Source organism: Mesoplodon bidens (assembly GCF_964165515.1).
Source record: "Mesoplodon bidens genome assembly, chromosome: 2".
In the NCBI taxonomy this organism is placed as follows: Eukaryota; Metazoa; Chordata; class Mammalia; order Artiodactyla; family Ziphiidae; genus Mesoplodon; species Mesoplodon bidens.
This window is the reverse complement of record NC_138177.1, coordinates 110666895-110686162: the sequence shown is the minus strand read 5'-3', so window position 1 is coordinate 110686162 and position 19268 is coordinate 110666895. Positions and strand designations below refer to the sequence as shown.

At 34.5% G+C, this 19268-nt stretch overlaps 1 protein-coding gene across 1 annotated transcript in view; it reads right to left on the bottom strand.

Annotated features, from left to right (window-relative positions):
* Positions 1-19268, bottom strand: part of COL24A1 (collagen type XXIV alpha 1 chain) — a 400363-nt gene that overhangs the window by 209121 nt on the left and 171974 nt on the right. The window contains exons 21-23 of the mRNA XM_081222837.1: positions 5685-5738; positions 4395-4439; positions 253-306 (exon numbers count right to left, since the gene is read on the bottom strand). Coding sequence (XP_081078963.1) covers positions 253-306; positions 4395-4439; positions 5685-5738 — 153 coding nt within the window. The remainder of the gene's footprint in view (positions 1-252; positions 307-4394; positions 4440-5684; positions 5739-19268) is intronic.

Below are 19268 nucleotides of genomic sequence, written 5' to 3'. Positions count from 1 at the left end.
CCAATTACATAGACATAGTTATAGTCATAGATATTTATAGGCGTGTATACAGATACAGATATAGATATAAAGACATATAGCATTTCAAATGCTATTCAATATTTGAACAAGTTTTAACATATGACTGGTTCCTTCAATTAACGAGTTGAATAAAATCTTTGACATGTGTTTATTTTATATTGTTATGAAAGTCCTAACTTTATCTTTTTGAAAATTATACTTTGTAACTGGTAATAAAGTCAGTTGCTTTACCTTCAAGCCTTCTGGTCCTGATTCACCTGCATACCCCTTTGGACCTGGTTTTCCCTAGAAGAGAACAGGAAAAAAAAAAGGATATGTTTAATCATTCTTATTTTTGAAAAGTTCCTAATTTATGAAATTCAGACTATCTTATGAGATGAAACACTTCAAAATTATTAGATAAATGCATTTCATCAAACTCATTAGCCATTCATTCTACCATGTTTGACTGTCTACTTGCCATGCACAGCTCTAGGATAAGATAATTAAAAAAATAAGTAAAATACTTAGTATCTTAGGTAGTGGTAAATTTGAAGAACATCAAATTAAGCAGGAAGGGAGATATAAACTATTGTGGTAGTTTTGTTAAAATTTTTGGTAAGACTGCCAAAAAGACCTCACTGAGAGGGTGGCAACTGAGTAAAGACTTTTAAAAAGGCACAAGTTACATGGATATTTGAAGGAAGAGCATTCCAAGGAGAAGCGAAGAGCATGTGTAAAGGCCCTGAGGCAAGAATGTGCCTGTGTGTTGGAGAAACGATGAAGAGTCAATGCAGCTGGAGAGAGTAAGAGAGGAGATGAGTAAGAAGATGAGGGATAAGAAGGGAATGGGGGATATGAAGCCAGGTCATGAAAGGCCTGGCAGGTTACAGTAAGGGCTTTGGTTTTAACTCTGAGTGGCTTTAACTCCTAGCAGGCTTTGAGAAGAGAAGCGCCAGGATCTATGTTTTAACAGGATCACTGTGATGTAAGAGCAGAAGCAGGGAGTCCAAAGAGGAGCCTACTGCAATAATCCAAGTGAGAGACGACAGTGGGAACAGAGGAAGCTGTGAGAAGTGGTAAGATTCTGTATATAGTTTGAAAGCAGAGCTTCCAGGAATTGCTGATGGGTCATGTGTGGAATGTGAAAGAAAGAGAAGAGTCAAGAATGAACTCAAGAATGAGTTCATTCAGCTTTAACCTGACTAAAGGGCCAAATGAAATGAGGTAGACTGTGGGAGAACAGGTTTCAAGGGTAAATTGAAAGTTTAGCTTTGGACATTTCAGTTTGATAATCTTGTTAGACATCTAAGTGGAGAGATCTTGTGGTAGTTAATACAAGAGCAGAGTTTAGGGGTAGAAGGTTCTGAACTGAACACATAGTGTTGGAAATCACCAGCATTTTGATGACATTTAAAGCCAAAAGAATGGACCAGCTCATCTATGCAGTGAGTGTAGATAGCAAAGAGCAGTCCACAAACCAAGCCCTGGGGTACTCTAAAATTTAGAATTTGAAGAAATGAGGAAAATATGCAAATCTGCTGCCAGAGAACTAGGAGGAAGATAATACAAATGAAGAAAGTCTTTCCAGGAGGAGAGTGATCTTGTCAAATCTGAGGGATAAAAATATTGAGTAATATGAAGACTGAAAAATGATCACTAAATTCAGCAACATGGAGGTCATTAATGACCTTCATAAAATCAACTGTTTCAGAGTGGTGGGGACAAGAATGGTTTCAGCAGACGGGGTGAGGAGAAAAATTGGAAAAAGCATGTTAATCCAATACTTTTGAGACGTTTTCCCGAAAAGGGAAGGAGAGAAAAGTAAAACCTGGAAGGAAAACTGGAGTCAATACAAATTTTGTTTTTGTTTTTAAGCCAGAAGAAATAATAGTATGTTTATATGCTGATAGGATTGATCCATTAAAGAGAACAAAATTAAGATGCAGGAGAGAGTGGGGAAAATTGCTGGATCAATGTTCTTCAGTAGGCAAGACGATGTAGTATGTAGTGAATGAATGGAAATTTTGACCTTACCTAGAAAACTGGCCTGTTCATCCACAATAACAAGAGAGAAGGCACAGTAAATGGCATAGATACAGGGAGTGGGATAGCATTGACAGTAGAAACTTGTGAAAGTTCTCTTCTGATTACTTCAACCTTCTCAGGGAACTAAGATGCGAGGTAAAGGGCTAACAGAAGTAAATGGAGTTGAGGAGAAAGTATAAAATAATGATTTAAAAATGTGAAAGTAAATGGGTATGGAAATAGAATTCAGAATGTTATCAAAGGAATAATTACAATGTTTTAAGCATGATGAGTAGGGATATGTGGTGATGAGACAGATAAGGAGTAATGGAATGGCATTAGAATCAATGAATTGAAATTTCTCTTGGGACTGTTGGATTGGGTTACAAGAAAGAATGCACCAGAAAGAAAGGGGATGATGGTTGGGGAATGAGAAGTTTAAAACTGAAAATGAAGAGGTTGCTCTTACTGGTAATGACAAGGTCAAGGGTTTCACCATAGCAGTAAGTAGCTGAACAGAGTAGAGGATAAGATCCCTGAGGAGAGAAAGTCAATATCCTGGAGTAATCTACAGTATGTGGTTTCTAATATCAAACAACTGATGTCTGATTACACAAGATTTGATTAAGGAGATCACTGTGCCTCAACCAATGTGTTCTAGGAGTAGAAAAAGTGTGTGGGGAGATTGCTAAAAAGAATACTAATTTATAATATCTACTAGGCATTATATATTTGGATTTTATTACTCCTATTCATTAACAAGTACTCACATATTTTTCTTTCTTAAAATAAAATAAAGCAAAACAAAACAACCCTCTGGCTCTCATTCTGTTTTGACTACATACCAAAACTTTAGCAACTTAAAATTATATTTAGGACTTCCACTCAAAAAGTTGTTCTAATTTTGGTCTCTGCCTTGCTTGAAATTATCTAGTCGTTCCCTACCAAGCACAAAATAGAGCAAAGAATTAAAAAATTATCCTATTATTGTTAAATATCAATTGCTCTCTAATCAATTTGCACATATAAAAGAAGAAATGTAGTTAAGAGTCTAAATCATTACAGGACTTTGATATTTACAAAATAATTAATAATACATTTTATTCACACTGTCTGGAAAAAGCCTTAGCAGGAATATTTCTTTCATCTTTAATAATGTAATACTCAGGCACTGCAGTATATTAAGAAATAGTTATACATCATTATCTACATTATGGAAAGAATCTCACTGGTATCAGGCATTGGCATATCTATAGTCTTTTTGAAATCAAGCGATTCAGAGCATCAGTATTGGAGCCATCGCTTTTGGTCCTGTTTAAGTTCTGTCATATTATGGTTATTTGAGCATGTTATGCTTAAGCATATAATATTAAAGCCTTATTTTTTTTAATCTAAAAATGCAGTCAATATCTTGCAGGGTTGGTTTCAGATTAGGGATGATTCCTGTGACAAACTTAGAGCAACACTAGGCCTAAATTAGTATTCAACTAATAGTAGCAACAATTAATAACAAATATTATGACTGAGTAGACAAGAGGAGAACATGGTTTTCCTGTTTTCTAGAGAAGTAAATTTTAAATAAGACCAATTATACTGGAGCACAAATAACAATGGTCTTTCCGTTATATAACTCACTTCACAAAAAATGAAAAAAACAACAAAAACAACTCTTCTTTTTCTTTCAATAAGAGAGTGGCAGTATATGTGCTAGTTAGGTAAAGGTGCAAAAGAAAGAATTACTGTCTCTTTAAATGTAAAAATACTGTAAGAAACTGTAAAATATGATGTTCTCAAGTAAAGAATGAGATGTATTTCATGTGAGTCTAATAATGCCTCTTAAAATGTGTTGCACACATCTTAATTACTTCATGATATTGTAAACTTTTGTCATGCATCCCCAAATTCTTTAAAAATTCATCTTCAGAACTTGAAAATAAGAAATTCATGTATTACCACAGAATATTATCGGAAAAAAAAGTTGGACAGAAACTACGTCTTATTTGCTTTCCATAATTTTACTGACAAACTCAGAAAACAGAAATTTCCAAAATATTACTAAAATGGTTAATGTATTTAGCTTCATATTACATTTTGAGAAACTTTATAAATAAATTGTACAAATTACTAAAACTGTAAGACTGAAGGAAGTGAAGGAATAAGTAAATATGTAACAGGCATAATATCATTTAAAATATCCCTGGAAAATTTTAGTTATAGGTCTATTTTATTTGGGGAGATTGTATGGCTATAGTTTGTTATAATCTTGGCTCTTTGCTATAACTTAAAATTTGGTACCATTAAAAAACATTTACAAAACAGTTGCTTTAAGAGAAGCACGCTTTGAACATTATTTATATGATACCTACTCTTGGCCCCAGTTCTCCAAAGGATCCAATTAGTCCTTCTTCTCCCTTAAAAAAGAAGATCAGAACATGTCATGGCCTGATATAAGTATTTAAAAATGTAAACCTTATTCCATTTATTCTGAAATCTGAAGCACTTTCTGAGATGTAATAAAAATAATACTGTGATTTTCTTGTATTTTAGAACTATATCACCCTATAATGTTTAAATTTTTTGTGTGACAACCTCATATCTACATTAAGGGGGATATGTATTGTACTACTGTGTTATTTTTCAATTGGTAGATGATATAAGTTAAATATAGAAAATTGAGGGCAGCTAAGAGTGAAAGTGATTAGGGCATCACAAAAATCAGGATTAGGAATCACTTAGACTGTGAATTATGGACAGCCTTTACCTTCTTGGGCTCAATATCTCTGACATAGAGAGAAACTCAAGTTCTTAATAGATGGAAATCAATACACATTGGTATATTAAAAAATTATTGGTACAGAACATGTTTGTTCTTGGCACATTCTGATACTTAATTCATTCAGCAAATGTTTTTGAGTCTCAGTTCTGTCTTAAGCCTTAGAGATAAAGGTATATCAGATCTTACCCAAATGGAGCTTAATGTCTAGAGTTTCTTTTTGTCTAATTTACAGATCCAATATTTTTGGGATCAAATCAGTTAGAATGTCATAAAATATAAAATTTTGTGCATTCTTCTAAGGATTAAACACTGTATGGGTGGATAGAGAATGGAGAAACTTAAAACAAATAATTTTTATACTTTTTCTCTAAGAGAATTAAAAAGTAATAAATGTGTTTATTCTATTTATTGACATATTTTCTAAACATACTGATTTTTTACCTTTAAATAAATAGTTCATATTTACCACATCTGAACATTTACAGACCTCTTTATAAATCATATATTCTATTTTACTTATTTAAAAACATTTTGCTCAGTTCATAATTCAATTAAAATATAACATATGGGTTAGAAATATAAAATAGACACAAATGGTAAATATAAATTCTGGTACATATAAGTGAGATTCTAGGCTCAGATTCTTCGGACATTCCATGGACACCACTACATAAATCACTTAATGAATTCAGAACATTAAAACGATTCCAAATTCCATTCCATAACTGTGAATATAAAATGGTAACTTGAAATCCTCGATGGCAAAAATTGTCCATACTAATGCAAACTTTTCTTTGAGCAAAAACTAAAGTCCCACAAAAAATAAAAAAGGAAAATCTGAATTAAAAAATTGCTTACTGGATATTTAGTTTCTTCATACCTGAGTTCCTTTGAGACCAGGAGGTCCAGGAGGCCCTCTATTTCCAATGAGCCCCTGTAAAGCAATATAAGGACACACAATAAAATTTTAAGCTCAATTAAAACAGTTTCAATAGGCATTAATCTCAGATGTGCAATACTATTTGGTACCACTCATTTCCCATTAGGAAGTTATCAAAATGGGATGGGAGGATAGATAAGCAGAAAACTGCCTGCCATCCAAAAAGTTGGAAAACATATGATAAACTTACTTTTAAACAGTATGTTAATGTTCACATAATCTGCTCTGTATGGAGACACCTTTTCATATAAAGTACTCCTGGGGCTTCCCTGGTGGCCCAGTGGTTGAGAGTCCACCTGCTGATGCAGGGGACATGGGTTCGTGCCCCGGTCCGGGAAGATCTCACATGCTGCGGAGCGGCTGGGCCCGTGAGCCATGGCCGTTGAGCCTGCGCGTCCGGAGCCTGTGCTCCGCAACGGGGGAGGCCACAGCAGTGAGAGGCCCGCGTACCGCAAAAACAAACAAACAAACAAACAAAAAACTCCTAAATTTAAAGCAATAGGCCCAACTGTTAATCTGATACTAGTACAATAAAAAGATAATAGAGTGTTCACAAAGTCTGAAAACAGATGGAGAAGATATATAGTGTTTTAATATCTGTTAAGGGACTAGCAAAGTCTGGAACACATTATTCATATGAAATGTTCAACTTACTTCCTTTCTTGATGCAGGCTAGTGAAAAGAGAGGAAAATTTGCAGAAGAAAGTAACAATCTGAATATGATTAGGAATTTCAAGATTAAAATAAAACTTTTGTTAATCTAAATGCATGTTGTTAAAAATCAAATACTCTTTTTTTTTTTTAAATTTACTTTTTTTTGGCTGTGCCATGCAGCATGTGGGACCTTAGTTCCCCAACTAGGGATCGAACCTGCACCCCCTACAGTGGAAGTGCAGTGTCCTAACCACTAGACCACCAGGGAAGTCCTCAAATGCTCTTTGAATAACAATTCATCCAAGTAACTAAAACAAAAATCTTCCTATTTCAGAAAACACTGTATATCATCTCTTCAACATGGCAACATTTTTCGTTTTGTTCTGTTCCCCTAACTATGCAATGTGTCAAAGTTTTAAGTAAATCTCTTTTAAAAACTACCTTTGCATTATTGCTTTTAGTAAGTCTATAACCATTAAATGGTTTTATCTAATTTTTAACTGTAACAAATAACTATGCCAAATAGCAGATCTACCCATGTGACTGATCTTTAGTTTGGAATGGAGCAGAGTGACAAAACTGCATGAGAATCTTTCCTTCATGATATATCTTGGTCTATCATTGCTATGTTCTAACACAATCAAAAAATGAAAAACTCTTCATCGGTTTAAAAGTCTGTAATATATTATCACAGGCTTATTCTGTACATAAGCACCATTCAAGAAACTGCATCAGTTTAGGCAATAACCTAGATGTTTTGTACAGCTTTCTTACTTTTAATAGGAAGAGATGGATTATTGAAATGAGCATATACTGTTCTATGTAAGTCCAACATATATTCATCTTTTTTCAGGCAAAAGCATCCTAATTTTCCTTAAGGAAACAGTCTTTCCCCATGTGGTTTGAGGGGAGGTGACTCTACCCCTGACTAAATTTAAGGGTGGACATGTGACAGGGACCTAAGTCAGCATATTCTATATCACTAGAAACAGTGGTTGGTTCAGTAATGAGCCAGAAACCCAAGTTAGTCCAACTAAAGAGAATTTTGGACTACAGTGGAAAAACTGGAAGGACAGAATAGCATTAAGGCTGATGTAAACCTAAACAGAAGGAAACTATGAAGGGGAGAGAACCTGAGAATGAAATCAATGAATTAACAAATGGAGTGATTTGGTTCTTACAATATTTTGGGGGGTCCTGGGTATAGTTGTGTTTGAATTCCTAAACTTCTTACGTATTTATACAATCATATTTTAGTTGAGTTTCAATTACTTACAACTGAAAGAATCCTAATGGATACAATGACTTCTAAATCTTAATATCCAAAATGCTCTTACTCTAAGTAATAGGTTTTTAAATGTTTAGACTGAAGGTCAGAATAAGAATGCTGTGATATTTAAATTCCAACACAGGATAGCTAATGTTTAGTTATTTAATTCATGTGTTCATTCATTTTTTTCATCTGACATTTTATTAATTTTCTACTATGTGTAAGGTCCAGTAAAAAGTACAACATGAGGCCTGGAGTATACAAATATAAATAAGACACAGTCCCTGTTCTCAATGAATTCATAATTTATTATGGGAGAAGGCAATTTAAAATAAAAATCAGAATATGAGTTGTAACAAATAGAAGTATAAGCAAAGTGAAAAAGGGGACTTAGATGAAGAAGCAAAATCTTTTCTGGGAGGATCAAAAATTTTGTAACATGTGAAAATAATTTTGTATTGAATTATGATAGGTTAATAAAACATGTAGCTAAAAATAAGCACACACCAAAAACTTATCAACAATTGCAAGGTCTCAAAAGGCATTGATAAAGGTACAGTTTTAGGTTGGAGCATTCGTTTAAGAAACTGCTTAGCTCCATACCCAGGGTGCAACCAGAAGAGGGGTGAGTTATCTAAGAGAACGAGATTCTGCTATTCCCTCACTGCAGCTATTTACCCTAGGGAAGTGGCACCCTGACTAACAACCAAAAATAACCCTTTCAGGGAGGCAAATAAGCCCAGGTTCCTTTTTCCTTTCTCTTCCAAGACTACCTTATAATCTTAAAAGAATAAAAGCTGTATTAAGGGGGAAAAAAACTAGTTATATGCTGTTTACATGAAACACATCCAAAACATAAAAATGAGGAAAATTAAATTTCAAAGAATGGGAAGAGATATGCAAATGATTTACCAGCCCCCAAATAGCTGGAGTAATTATATTAACGTTAGATCTAATAGACTTTAAAGTAAAACAGATTATTAGCATTAAGAGGGTCACTCAATAATAATAAAAGTCTATGTTCACTAGGAAGAGAAAAGACATTTTTTATGCATTTAGTAACACAACTTATAAATATATACATTAAAAACTGATAAGGATAAATTGATAAATCCACTATTAGAGAGGAAATTTTAACACATCTCTGCCAGAAATTAGTAGGTCAAGCAGATAAAAATCAGTAGGAACAGAAAAATCTTAAATAGCAAAATTAATAAACTTGATCTAATAGCCATATATTGAAAACTGAATCCCCAAATTGTAGTTTACACAGTCTTTACAAGCATACATGAAAGATTTATGAAAACTAAAAGATACTCACAAGAAAGGATATCTATCAACAGTTCTATCAATTTAAAAAGTGTAGTATATCTATACAATGTGTTACTATATAGTGAAAATGAACATGCTGTAATAATATGGATCAACCTAGAATGAGCTGAAAAGATAAGATTGAGTGAAAGAAGAAAGTAACTGAAGAATGTATATACAGTAAGTCCCCTATATACGAATGAGTTCTGTTCCGAGAGCATGTTCGTGAGTCCAATTTGTTCCTAAGTCCAACGAAGTTAGCCTAGATACCCAACTAACACAATCGGCTATATATATCACTGCTGTTTTTATACTTGCTTCCGGACATCCTGGGCTTGATATAAAGATACTGGACTACTGTACTCTATACAGTACTGTACAGTATACAAAAGCACAACCACTTGTAGAGGACACACACACGTGACAATGTACACCAGACACATGAACTAACTTATGTGATTGGACATGCAAATGCACATTTCTCATCTTTGAAAGTTTGCAACTTGAAGGTTCATATGTAGGGGACTTACTGTAGTATGATGTTATTTATATGAATTTCAAAAACAAGCAAACTAACAAATATTATCAGTATATACATGGTAAAACTATGATGAAAACAAGAGAATGGTTAACTGTTAATGCCAGAAGGGAAGAGACAGATATGATTAGTGAGGGATGCACATGGGATTCCAATGATCTTTTCTTACCAATAATAGGGTTTGTTTTATTATTATTTTTAAAACTGTGTACATGTTTCATATTTATCATGTTAAACACAAAAAAAATTTTTTGGAGTTTTTAAATGTTTACATTTTTTTATTGGGGTATAGTTGCTTTACAATGTTGTGTTAGTTTCTGCTGTACAGCGAAGTGAACCAGCTATATGTATACATATATCCCTTCGTTTTTGGATTTCCTTCCCATTTACGTCACCACAGAACATTAAGTAAAGTTCCCTGTGCTATACAGCAGGTTCTCAATAGTTATCTATTTTATATGTATTAGTGTGGATATATCAATCCCAAACTCCCAATTCATCCCACCCCTTCTTTCCCCATTTAGTGTCCATATGTTTGTTCTCTACATCCATCCGTGTCTTTATTTCTGCCTTGCAAACAGGTTCATCTCTACCATTTTTCTAGATTCCACATATATGTGTTAATATATGGTATTTGTTTTTCCCTTACTTCACACTGTATGATATATACAATGGAAACACATAAAAATTTTTAATGTAAAATGTATAAAATCTGAAATTGAGTTTGAATTCCAGCTCTGAAGCTTACTAGGGACATGACCTTAGTATCCTTATCTGTAGAATCATGTTATCATAAGCATTATAAGGTAATAAATTTTATTTGTTACAACAAATAAAATGGTACCTGGAATATAACAGAGACTCAATAAGTATTATTTCCTTCTTCTTATTCACTTCACATTGATTAGTGTTTGCAACAGTTTCTGAACCGGTATTTTGCTTTTCTTCCCTATGTATTCACCAAATTCATAACAATAATTTACTATTATTATTCTTCCTAAAACATCTCTTTCATCATCTCACTCCTCTCAATATCTTCCACAGAGAAAAAGAGTAGAGCTCTTGTATGCATTTGAAGTTAAGTTGTTATCAGCTTAAAATAGAGCATTATAACCATAGGATGTTTTATGTAAGCTCCATCATAATCACAAAGAAAATACCTATAAGAGATACACAAAAGGAAATCAGGAAGGAATCAAAGCATGTCACTACAGAAAAAAAAAATCAATGAAACGTAAAGGAAAATAGCAAGAAATGTAAGAGGGACAAAGAAGTTACAAGACAGAAAGCAATAACAATTAACAAAATGACTATAGTACGTCCTTCCTGATCAGTAATTACTTTAAATGTAAATGGACTAAAGTCTTCAATCAAGATTTAAAGTGGCTGAATAAAAAAATCCATAGTTGTATCTATGAGAGACTAAATTTAGATTTAAGGACACACATAGGATGAAAGTGAAAGGATGGAAAAGATACTCCATGCAAATGATAACCAAAAGAGAGCAGGGGTGTCATACTTACATCAGATAAAACAGACTAAGTCAAAACTATCTCAAGAAACAAATAAGGACATTGACCAATGATAACTTTCTTCATTAATTCGCCAGAAAATATAACTATTATTCATAAATATGCACACAATATCAGAGTACACAAATATGTTAAGCAAAAACTGACAGAATAGAAGAGAGAGCAACACAATAAATGCAAGAGATTTCAATACCTTACTTTCAATAATTGATACAACAACCAGATAGAAGATCAATAAGGGAACAGAGGATCTGAACAATGGCATTGACCAAATGGACCTAACAGACATATACAGAACAAAGTAGCAGAATACACATTCTTTTCAAGCACACACAAAACATTCTCCAGCATAGCTCACATATTAGGTCACAAAGCGAGTTTTTAACAAATATAATAAGATTGAAATCATACCAACTATCTTTTCTAACCACAATGGAATCAAACTAGAATCAATAGTAGAAGGAAAAGTGAAAAATTCACAACTAGGTGAAAATTAAACAACACACTTCTGAAGAACCAAAGACAAAATCAAAATGGAAATTAGAAAATATCTTGAGACAAATAAAAATGAAAACACAACATACCAAAATTTATGGGATACAGCAAAAGCAATACTAACAGGGAATTTTATGGTGGTAAACATCTACATTATAAAAGGAGAAAGATCTCAAATAAATTACCTAACCTTACACCTCAAGGAACTAGAGAAGGGAGAACAAATTAAGTCCGAGGTTAACAGAAGAAATAAAATAATGAAGATTAGAAGAGAAATAAATGAATTAAGAGTAGAAAAACAATAGAAAAAATCAACAAAACTAGAAGCTGATTCTTTGAAAAGATCAATAAAATTGATGTCTTTAGCTAGACTAAGGAAAAATAAGATAAGGTTCAAATAAAATCAGAATGAAACAAGGCAAATTAGAACTAATGCCACAGAAATAAAAAGGATCACAAGAGACTAATATCAGCAACAAACTGGATAACCTAGAAGAAATAGATAAAATTCCTAGAAACATACAACCTACCAAAACTGAATCATGAAGAAATAGAAAATCTGAGCAGATCTATAACTAACAAGGAGATTAAATCAGTAATCAAAAAACTCCTAGTAAATAAAAGTCTAGGACCAGATGACTTCACTGGATAAGTCTACCAAACATTACAAAAAGAATTAACATAAATCCTTCTGAAACTCTTCCAAAAAACTGAAGAGAAGGTAATACTTCCAAACTCATTTTACGAGGCATTACCCTGATATCAAAGTCAAATAAAGACACTACAAGAAAATAAAATCACTGGCCAATATCTCTGATGAATATATACAAAAGTCCTTGGAAAAACTAGCAATTGGGGGCAGTCTAAGATGGCATCTCCTCCCATGGACACACCAAATCAACTGCTTCTACTGCTACATACAAAACAATTACCACTGAAAAAGAACTAGCTAAATAGCTCCTCCAAGACAAAGGATAAAAGAGGCACATTTAAATAGGTAGGAGAGGTAGACATGTGGTTTCACCAAAAAACCCACCTCCATTAAGCAACCCACAATAGGGAGGGCTCTCATGGGTATGGAGCTACTTCCTGAGATGCAAGGGGTTTGTGTCAAACCTTGATACCTACACTGAAAAAATGAGGCCCCCAAAACATCTGGCTTTGGAAACCCAATGGGAATCAATCCAGGGGAACTGGGGGGCTGTGAAATCTGAGATACTCCTTTTGAGTGACTCACACATGGTCTCACACTTCCTGAGACTTAGTGTAAAGGCAGTAGTTAGAGAAGTGCCTGGACTATATGTGAAGGAGATTCATTTGTTAATCTTAAAGTGACTGCTGAAGGGGCAGGTATGAGTTGGGACTTTGTGGATGGAGGTTCTGGTGAACACCATTTTTGCACTCTCCCTATACCTTGCTAGCACAAGTGGGTGCACAGAGACACAGCCTCCATAAAGCACAGTACTGTAAGTCAACTATACTTCAATAAAAAAGAGTACGTTAAAAGTATCATACACCAAAATCAAATGGGATTTATCCCAGGGATGCAAGGATGATTCAAAATCTCTGCATCAAAAAAAGGTGATACAACACACTAACAAAATAAAAGATAAAAATCATATGACCATCTCAATAGATGTAAAAAAAAGCATTTGACAAAATATCCACTTATGATTAAAAAAGAACCCCTCAACAAAGTGGGTATAGAGGGAATGTACCTCCACATAATAAAGTCCATATATGACAAATCCACAGCTTATATCATATTCAACAATGAAAACCTGAAAGCTTTTTTTCTGAGATCAGAAACAATAAAAAGATGCTCACTTTTGCCACTTTTAATCAACATAGAATTGAAAGTCTGAACCACGGCAATTAGGGAAAGAAAGGAAGGAAGGAAGGAGGGAGGGAGGGAGGGAGGGAGAGGGAAAGAGGGAGAGGGAGAGAGGGAGAGAGGGAGAGAGGGAGAGAGGGAGAGAGGGAGAGAGAAAGAAAGAAAGAAAGAAAGAAAGAAAGAAAGAAAGAAAGAAAGAAAGAAAGAAAGAAAGAAAGGAAAGAAAAGAAAAGAAAGAAAGAAAGAAAGAAAGAAAGAAAGAAAGAAAGAAAGAAAGAAAGAAAGAAAGAAAGAAAAAGTATCCAAATTAGAGAGGAAGTAAAACAGTCACTATTTGCAGATGACACAACACCATATATATAAAACCATAAGGAGTTCACCAAAAAACTGTTAGAAGTAATAGATGAATTGAGTAGAGTTGCAGGATACAAAATCAATACACTGTTGCATTTCTATGCACTAATAACCATCAAAAAGTGAAATTAAGAAAACAATCCCATTTACAATTGCACCCAAAAGAATAAAGCACATGAGAATAAATGTAACCAAGGAGGTGAAAGACCTGTACACTGAAAACTATGAGATTTGATGCAAGAAATTAAAAAGTACACAAATAAATGGAAAGATAGTCCACTACAACAGTGGTCCCCAACCTTTTTGGCACCAGGGACCAGTTTCGTGGAAGACAATTTTTCCACGGATAGTGGGAGTGGTATGGTTCAGGCAGTAATGCAAGCGATGGGGAGTGATGGGGAGCAGCAGATGAACCTTCGCTCACTTGCCCGCCCCTCACCTCCTGCTGTGGGGCCCAGTTCCTAACAGGCCCCACAGGGTACCCGTCCACAGCCTGGGGGTTGGGGACTCCTGCACTACAAAACATTACTGACAGAAATTAAAGAAGACACAAACAATGGAAAGACATCCCATATTCATGGACTGGAAGACTTAATATTCTTAAAATGTCCATACTGCCCAAAGCAATCTACAGATTCAATGCAATCCTTAGCAAGATTCCAATGGAATTTTTTGCAGATAGAGATAAAAAAAGAATTCTACAATTCATATGGAACCAAAAAGGACCCTGACCAAAACAACTTTGAGAAAGAATAACACTTCTTGACTTCGAAACATATTACAAAGCTACAATCATCAAAACAGTTTTTTACCAGCAAAAAGACAGAGATATAGACCAATGGAACACAATAGAGAGCCCAGAAATAAACTGATGCTTATACCATCAAATGGTCTTTGATAAGGGTGCCAAAACTAAACAATGGAGAAAAGGTAGTTTCTTCAACAAATGGTGTTAGGAAAACTGGATATCCACATGCAGAAGAATGAAATTGAACCTCATCTTACATGATACACATAAATCAACTTAAAATACGCTTACATCAATGAGCAAATGGATTAAAGACTAGTAATCCCTGAACCATAAAACTCCTAGAAGAAAATATAGGCAGAAACCTCCTTGACATCAGTCTTGGTGATGATTTTTTGGATTCGGCACCAAATGCAAAGGCAACAAAAGCAAAAAGAGACTACTGGGACTACATCAAACTAAATACTTCTGCACAGTAGAGAAAACAATCAACCAAGTGAAAAGACAACCTAAAGAATGGGAGAAAATATTTGCAAACCAAATACCTGACAGGGTTTAATATCTGAAATATGTAAGGAACTCCTACCACCCAATAGCAAAAATCAAATAACACAATTAAACTAATGGGCAAAGGACTTGAACACATATTTCTGGAAATAAGATGTACAAATGGCCAAGAGGCACAAGAAAAATTGTTCAATGTCACTAATCGTCAGGGAAATGAAAATCAAAGCCATAATGAGAGACCACCTCACACCTGTTAGGATGGCCATTATAAAACAAACAAACAGAAAATAACAAGTATTGGCAAAGATGTAGAGAAATTTGAAACCTTGTGCACTGTTGGCGAGAATGTAAAATGGTACAGCCACTATGAAAACAGTATGGCAGTTCCTCCAAAAATTAAAATAGAACTACCATATGATCCAGCCATCCCACTTCTGGATATTATACAGAAGAATAAAAAACAGGATTTCAAGAGATATCTGCACTACCATGTTCACACAGGCATTCCTTATTTTATTAAGCTTCACCTTATTGCACTTCACAGATACTGCATTTTTTACAAATTGAAACTTTCTGGCGACCCTGCATTGTCAGATGATGGTTAGCATTTTTTACTAATAAAGTATTTTTTAATTGAGGTATGTACATTTTTTAGACATAATGCTATTGCATACTTAATAGACTACAGTATAGTATAAACATAACTTCTGTATGCAGGGGAAACCAAAAAATTTGTGTGACTGGATTTGTTGTGATATTTGCTTTGTTGCAGTGGTCTGGAACTGAAACTGCAAAATCTCCAAGGTATGCCCATAGGTGGAAACAACCTTAATGTTCATTGACAGATGAGTGAATAAAGAAAATGTGGGTTTTTGGACTATTGGAAAATGGACTATTATTATGCAGCCTTTAAAAAGAACAAAATTCTATTTCGCTTCACTGTGTAAACTTTGTGCACATCCTTTTGGGTGTATTGATAAACAAATTAATATGCAAGTCATTTTTGGGGGGTCCAAATACTAGCTACAAATTTTCTATGCAGTAAACATGGTTTATATATAAACTGTAAATTTATCCAACTAATTTGTTGAAATAATTCCAGTGAATTGGAACTGTTAGGACTAAGTATATCCCAAATTTATAGTTTTGAGTCCAAACTAGATTTCCCCTTACTACATAGACAGGACCTCGTCAACCTTGTCCCCCAGTGTTTACATGGGTATGTTTCCTAAAACTGTACAAATGTTAAATTTCTAATCTTTGGTAATATGATTTTACAAAAAATTGCTTTTCTTCTGTTATTGTTCAGCTCAGTCATCTTCATATATGCTTAATCCTTCCTAGTTACTTGTGTTATTTCATTTTCTTCTGTTTTTTTTTCCCTCATTCTATTGATATATCAACATCTTCATTACTGGTTTCTAAGAACTCATTTATGACTAAGGATGTTAACCATACGTCATGCAATGCAAATGAAATACCATATTTTACTGCCATCAATTTACTATACTGTTTTGTATTTTGGTTGTGTTTTAAAATATAAACATGTTGTGTTTTTAAAAAAAATAAATAAATAAAAAGAACAAAAATTTGACATAGGCTATAATATGGACGAACCATGAAGTCCTTATACTAAGTGAAATAAGCCAGTCCCAGAAACACAAATATTGCATGATTAGGACTTCCCTGGTGGTGCAGTGGTTGAGAATCCACCTGCCGATGCAGGGGACACAGGTTCATGCTCCGGTCCAGGAGGATCCCACATGCTGCGGAGTGGCTAGGCCCGTGAGCCATGGCCACTGGGCCTGCGCTTCCGGAGCCTGTGCTCCGCAACGGGAGAGGCCGCGGCAATGAGAGGCCCACGTACCCCACACACACACAAAAATATTGCATGATTCTACTTATATGAGGTATCTAAAGTAGTCAGACTCATAGAAGCAGAAAGAGAGTGATGGTTGCCAGTGGTTGGGGGAGGTAGAAATTGGAGTTGCTGTTAAATGGGTATAGAGTTTGAGTCATGCAAGATGAAAACATTCTAGAGATCTGCTGTGCAAAACTATGCATATAGTTAACAGTACTGTACTGTACACTTAAAAATTTGTTGAGAGTAGATTTTATGTTATATGCTTTTTACCACAATTAAAAAAAAAACTTCCATGGGCTTATTAGCATTCAAGCTCCTCAACTTTATATTTAAGATCAGTCACAATCTACCTATTAACTCTTTTTTTTAAGTCAGGTAGGTTTATTTCCACACCTCCATCATTGTGTTGGTTTTGTACCTGTTGCATAAAATCTCTCATTCCTTCATTCTACTTGGCCAAATCCAACTCATCCAACTCAAATCGTGATCTCTCTATGAAGTGTCTCAGAAAAATGGCCACACAAATTATTGTCTTCTCTGAGCTCCTTATCCATTTATTATGTGCTGCCTAGTTTACTTTTTAACTTTTCACTGTGGAAATCTCATGTTTCCAGTGGATTACAAGTTCCTAGTAGACAGAAGAGCATGTTTTAATCTTATTTCCAAGTAATTGCTTAACAAAGTCCATTGCCCATTGTATAAACTCAATAAATACTTCTCAGCTAACTAAATGCTGCCTGGAAAATAAAATGGTTAAAATAAGAAATCTGTGAACAAAATCTTGATTTTGGAATGTGAATCTTCAGGGCTGGCTTGAGGTGATCTCAGAGAAGTATTTAGGAATGCATTTTCCTCTTATTAAGTTAGTTCACCAGACCTATTATAACTAATATAACTAATCTGTTAGTTATACAGATAAACACATAACATATTTTAATAACTCAGTGTAAAAACTATTTCCATATTTCTGTAACATAACCTCACGAATAGGCTTTTTCTAATAACTTACCAGGGATGTTATACAACAAACAAGAACAGCCTGCTTTACCATCCTTAATTCCATAACCAAAGGAACAACATAAACCATTATGGCAACAAATAAGTTATTCCTCTGTTTACTGGAGAACAGAGAATATTTATTGGGTGCTCACGTTCTGCAGTAAGCAGCAAGGGATGTGGTTTTGCTAATGTTATGGGATGCTTGAAAACAGACTGCCAAACTGGGTAGCTCTCAAGAAGTCTTGTTGAACTATGCTTTGTATCTATATACACATATACATACACACAAAATCCCACAATCAACAGAACCATAGTTAACACAAGTTTCCAATGTTAGTTTGAGGTTTTTAGTCAACTGGAAGAAGATGAGGAGAAAATAAAAGGCTTCTTTAGAGCTGTGCCAAATTGCTCTGGAAGGGTTTGCAAATAGTGTAACCACATATTTCAAACAGAGTGCTCATGATATTTTTGATGACCATCTTGTATAACCGAAACAGAACTTGAATAATTTATATTGTCCCCACTTTTTTTTTTTTTTTTTTGCGGTACGCAGGCCTCTCACTTTTGCGGCCTCTCCTGTTGCGGAGCACAGGCTCCGGACGCGCAGGCTCAGAGGCCATGGCTCACGGGCCCAGCCACTCCGTGACATGTGGGATTTTCCCGGACGGGGCACGAACCCGCGTCCCCTGCATCGGCAGGCAGACTCTCAACCACTGCGCCACCAGGGAAGCCCTATTGTCCCCACTTTCTAAAGAAGACATATATACGAAAATAAAGGAAGTTTTAAGATGCTTCCATGACATAGTGTATACAACTAAAGAAACACATCATGCAAATAGGGTCAGTATGTTTGGCTCTACTTTTCCCTTCTGTTTCTAGAAACAATTTTGAGGCAAATAGGAAGGACGAAAAAGAGAGACAAAAACAGACCCTTCCCAACCTATAAAACGTAAAATAATATTCCTCTTCCTTTAAAATTTTCTGGTTCTTTTGATTAAATCATCTAGGATATTATATTAAAATTCAGTCATGTGTAGAAAAACAATTAGTCTCATAATGTTGGTGCTGATGAGGCTACAAGCTCATGTTTACTGAAAAAATTCAGATAAAGCAATCTAAAAAGTAACTACTATCCACTGGAAATTCAACCATTAATATTCATTAAAATATCTGGCTTTCAGATCTTTTGTCCCACTTTTATACTGTAATTTTAAGACCAAAGGAAGTAATGAGAAGGAAGTATTAAAGATTACTATTATAATACTATTCAAAAGGTCAACTGCCTTTCTTAAGTTCTCTGACATTGTTCTTAACAAAAATTTAATAGAAACAAAATTTACAAACTGAAGAGGATTTACAAAGCTATCTTGTGTTCTTCACCTAGTATGATATGCATACTTTAAAACATAAAGCTAGGG